Here is a 4,985-nt window from a genome sequence, read left to right as displayed (position 1 = left end):
TATATATATATATATATATATATATATATATATATATATATATATATATATATTTCATCAACTTCAAACTGTTTAATTCTCGACGGTCTGGCAAAAACGTGCCGGTGTTACGACGAATTCAGTGCCCCCTAGGATTGATGTGTCCTCGGTGGATGTGCGCATGCGCTTGCAACCAACCTTGCGATCTGCCAACGGGAGTGTGTGATTCCTCGCTCACGACCTCGCGTAACCTGTCATTGCAATCCGAGCAGCGCCTGCTGCAACGTGAACGTGCGGTCTGCTGCAAACGGGAGCGAGTTTATTGCTTCTGGACGGAAAATGTTTGTGCAAGCTTGTGATTTCAGCGATTCTACATCCAGAACACATTGTTTAAACACAGTCACAACAACAACAACTATATATTGTGTTTCTTCAAATGTGTATAAATGAGCTAGTTACTTACTCTTATTAGGACGTTAGTATTGTATGTACTCTTACTATATTGTGATTATCGAACTGTGTACATGGACATATTTTAGTAAAAGTTGCTCTGAAGGTATTGTATATTTTATCTGCTCTTACTGCATTGTGAAATATGTATATTTTGTGAGAGCTGTAAGTCGCCCTGAGTGAGGGCGTCTGCTAAGAAAATGAATAAGAAAAAGAAGAAAAACAACAACAACAAAACGCAACGGTAATTAAATGAAGTCTTGTGACGAATTGTACCAGTATGTTTCACAGAGCACAATAAACACATTGAAACACTCTCGTTTATATTTATTTATTTTTATTACTACAGAGGTAATCTACTACGTGTAAATTAACCCAGTTATTTTATAATTCAGTTAAATGCAGTACAGTCTTCTAAATGTTTATTTACTTATTTATTTGTAAGCAATTTAATTCCTGCTGACAGTGTTGTGAGGAGCGTGCAGTAGCAGAAAAGATTCTGGAAACTTGTACATAAATACTTTAGTTTATTTCTCATTGAAGAACATATTTTTCTTTTAAAATATTACTTGGTACTGTTTTTTTTGTCTGTTAATATTTAAGTGAGAAGTTTCTTTTTGTTTGTTTTATTCAGGAATTATTTCTTAAATCGTGAAGTCACGCCCGTGACGAGGACAATAGAAACATGGTTAGTAAAAAAAAAAAAAAAAAAATAGAAGTAGAAATGTTTCAATTATGATTCGATTTGTAACGTTTGATTTCCATATGAAATACTGAGAGAAGATGAGTGTATTATGTTAATTTATCAAATGAACAGCAGGGCATTGCAACGTATTCGATTGTATAATGATGAGTGTAGTAAATGTATTAAAAACCTATTTTAACTCTTTTGATCTAGTCATCTTAACGAAGATTATGGATCCAACAATGTACAGGGAAATATTACTGTACAAGACAATGGGAAAATACCCCGAGAAGGCCAGGAAGGGGGGAAAATTCATCATCCGGAGGCGTGCAGGACAATATGTGGTTCAAGGTAATTCAAAGCTTGGATGGGTTGCAAATGCTATAAATTCAAATTAAATTAAATTTCACAAAACCCCAAAATGTATAGCTAACTTACCTGGAGAGGTGGTGGTGGCGCTATTTGCCAAATAAATAATAGGCTAATATTATTTTTGTTGCTTTACCGTGTTGATGACCATTCGTTAATGGGTAAGGGCGTCTGCTAAGAAATAAATAATAATAATAATAATAATAATAATAATAATAATAATAATAATAATAATAATAATAATAATAATAATGTCTAAGGTATCTTCACTACAACGAAAACATAATTAGCCAACGTAACTTATTTTCAGCAACAGATGCTACTGTAATCGTATTAGCCTAATAATATATTGTTGGATAGCTGTATATTAACTTTGTAGTTCACCAAACCTTTCGTTTAACAAAACTCAGAGATATTCATCCCTAGTAACCAATCTCACTTAGAAAAAAGCAGGCACGGCTAACTACAGGACTACGGGTGAAAATCACTGCCATAGCTGAATATGTGTTTACAACCCTGTCTACATGTTTTTTTTCCTTATTATTTTCTTTTGTTTATTAGATGGAGAGCTCTATTATATATGTAAGAAGGGTACAGAGCCATCAATGAAGGTGAAGGTGGTCAAAGGCACTGAAGAGGCAGACAGTCTCTTCCTGGAATTTCATGCAAGTGCTATAGGGGCACACTGTGGCCAACACAGAACCAGAGAGGCAATTTCCTCCAGATATTACTGGCCTGGAATGGGTTCCAGTATTGATAATTGGGTGGGTGCTTTTTGAGTGCTGTACATGACCTACACCAGTATCCAATACAATAACTAGGGAGATCAATCGGTTTTTGGTTATAAAAATTAATAAATGAAAAGGAAGTTTAAACAACAGCTCAACTGAGTTTTCTTAACATTGAAAAATCTTACACTGTGTTATAAACTTTAAAAACATTTTTATGCAAGTGCCATCCTGTTAGATGCTATGAGACTGACACCAGCTGTTTGCTATATACCTGGTAACATTTCATCAAATTAACAAAAATATTTTCCAATAATTCACAGTTTGGTAACATAATATGAAAGCAACATGTCGCGGAATTCTAAATAAAAGGAAGAGAGACTGCGAGTTCCAAACACACAGGCCTTTATTTCTTAAGTTTGCAAACTGAAAACACTCTCAACACACAGGGTGCTAGATAATCATCGAGCAGTGTTTCAACATACAGAGTTAGATCAGTTTCTTATATACCTTAAAACTGTCAGCAAGGCAGAGGGTTAGCCAATGATGATTCAGATATTAGCATATAAGGAAAAACAACTTATTATTATTATTATTATTATTATTTATTTCTTAGCAGACGCCCTTATCCAGGGCGACTTACAATCGCAAGCAAATACAAATACATTCAAGTGTTACAATATAAGTCATACAATAAGAACAAGAAATACAATAATTCTCAAGTGTGACAAACCACAATTCAATAATACAGCAGATAATAGTGAAAGTTACATCAGGATAACTTATAACTGTGCATACCTGGCATATAGCTAAGCAAACAGATAACAGGATGGGTGGTTTGGGTGTACGTACAAAGAAACAAGTCTGGCTCATCCTGTTATCTTCACAGCCACAGCTGCAGTGTAGGCATCTTGCGGTTCCTTGTAACAAACTTTATCTTAGGCAAAGCATACAAGGTTATGCGAGCAAGGTTATAGGAGTACAAAATGCCAGTACATTATGTCGAGCCAATTCTATTTTTCTGTAACATATTCTATTACAAGCTGCCGTCCCGAGAGCCAGAGGGGGTGGAGCTGCAGTCCCGAGAGCCAGAGGGGGTGGAGCTGCCGTCCCGAGAGCCAGAGGGGGTGGAGCTGCAGTCCCGAGAGCCAGAGGGGGTGGAGCTGCAGTCCCGAGAGCCAGAGGGGGAGGAGCTGCCGCCGCCCGAGCAAGAGGGGAAAGAGGTGAAGAGCCCGCCTCCACCACAGCCCCGACCACCACCCCTGCGGTCCAGTCCGGCACCGCCGCTGTGTGCGGTCCCTCGCCCCTTGCTCCTGGACACCCTTCCGGTTTGCTTGGACCTCCCTTCGCTAGACCTGGAGCCCAGGAGTCTGCAGAACCGGTCACAGTTCTCCACCTGGTTCCATGCTCCGCTCCTCCCAAGCACCAAGACGTCGCTGCGCTGCTCCCAGACGGCGCTTGAGCTCCCCCTGGTCACTACTTTGCTCCCCCTGGGTGATTGGACGTCGCTGCACCGGGCCCCGGCTGCAGACCTCCAGTGCCCCGGTTGTCGCGCCGGTCGCCCCTGACAAACCAGTGGGGTCCCTCGTCACAGGTGCGCGGTCCCTACCTGGCGGGGCCAGAACATGGACCGGCCCACCCTCAAGTCCGCCCATGGAAGAGGGTGAAAAGAGACATTGATGGACTCGAGGGTGGGTGGTTGTGTTTTAGGGGAGGAGGTGGCCGTCGAATGGCCGGTGTCTTGAAAAGACAAGGGGGGGGGGATATGTGAGACAGCAGGGAGGGGGTTAAAGCCTCCCTGAAGAAAAACATGTGCGGAATGCACATTTGTTTAGTTTATTTGTTTTTGTTTATTGTTTAATTGTTTTGCCTTATCGTTGAATTTAATTTGTTAATTATTTTATTATTAATTATCCCCTGCACCTGGTAAATATTGTCAAATTAGGACCAGGTGCAGGGTATTTAAGGGAGGCAGTTAGTCTGCTCATGGCTGCTGAATAAAAGGAGGCAATAAGAGGTGCTCTGCTTCCGAGCAGTCAGGAGGAAAAGTAAGCGGTGTAAACCTGTGTGATATGGTCTGTTTGTGGTGTTGTGTTTGGTGGGGTGTCAGGGTGTTCCCGAAAGTTTAGTCACTGCTCAGAAAGAGCTAGGTGTTTATTTTGTTTTGTTTGTATTAAAAATAGCGCGTCAGCGCGGGAAAAAAAATCCATTCCTGTGTCTTGGGTTGTGGTTTTAAAGGGGCAACGAACCCGTGTGGGTGCGATTCGTTTTACTATATATATATATATATATATATATATATATATATATATATACATATATATATATATATATATACAGACGTGCTCAAATTTGTTGGTACCCCTCCACAAAAAATGAAGAATGCACAATTTTCTCTGAAATAACTTGAAACTGACAAAAGTAATTGGCATCCACCATTGTTTATTCCATATTTAATAGAAATCAGACTTTGCTTTTGATTTTTTATTCAACATAATATTGTAAATTAGAAAACAAATGAAAATGGCATGGACAAAAATGATGGGACCGCTAACCTAATATTTTGTTGCACAACCTTTAGAGGCAATCACTGCAATCAAACGTTTTCTGTAGCTCTCAATGAGACTTCTGCACCTGTTAACAGGTAGTTTGGCCCACTCTTCCTGAGCAAACTGCTTCAGCTGTCTCAGGTTTGATGGGTGCCTTCTCCAGACTGCAAGTTTCAGCTCTTTCCATAGATGTTCGATAGGATTCAGATCATAGAAGGCCACTTC

General features: G+C 39.8%; 1 protein-coding gene across 2 annotated transcripts; it reads left to right on the top strand.

The window, feature by feature from the left end:
* Positions 1–214: 214 nt before the first annotated feature.
* Positions 215–4,448, top strand: LOC131728118 (protein PIP82-like). 2 transcript variants are annotated; one of them, XM_059019311.1, is made up of 5 exons: positions 215–673; positions 1,064–1,117; positions 1,328–1,465; positions 2,045–2,247; positions 3,255–4,448. In XM_059019311.1, exons 3-5 carry the CDS (start codon positions 1,345–1,347, stop codon positions 3,777–3,779), a joined length of 849 nt encoding a protein of 282 aa, XP_058875294.1. In that variant the 5' UTR covers positions 215–673; positions 1,064–1,117; positions 1,328–1,344; the 3' UTR covers positions 3,780–4,448. The 2 variants fall into 2 exon arrangements, with proteins under 2 accessions (XP_058875294.1, XP_058875295.1); XM_059019312.1 differs by lacking the exon at positions 2,045–2,247 and having other exon boundaries at positions 216–673.
* The last annotated feature ends 537 nt before the right edge of the window (positions 4,449–4,985 follow it).

This window comes from Acipenser ruthenus, unplaced genomic scaffold (genome assembly GCF_902713425.1).
Source record: "Acipenser ruthenus unplaced genomic scaffold, fAciRut3.2 maternal haplotype, whole genome shotgun sequence".
Lineage (NCBI taxonomy): Eukaryota > Metazoa > Chordata > Actinopteri > Acipenseriformes > Acipenseridae > Acipenser > Acipenser ruthenus.
The sequence above is the reverse complement of the archived record's forward strand: the minus strand, read 5'-3'. Positions and strand labels throughout refer to the sequence as shown.

Excerpts from the sequence above, each read along its gene's own strand:
- LOC131728118 (XM_059019311.1), top strand. The coding sequence starts at position 1,345 with ATGGATCCAACAATGTACAGGGAAATATTACTGTACAAGACAATGGGA. Across the intron at positions 1,466-2,044 it reads AGGACAATATGTGGTTCAAG|ATGGAGAGCTCTATTATATA; the intron begins GTAATTCAAAGC and ends TTTGTTTATTAG. Across the intron at positions 2,248-3,254 it reads GTTCCAGTATTGATAATTGG|CTGCCGTCCCGAGAGCCAGA; the intron begins GTGGGTGCTTTT and ends TTCTATTACAAG.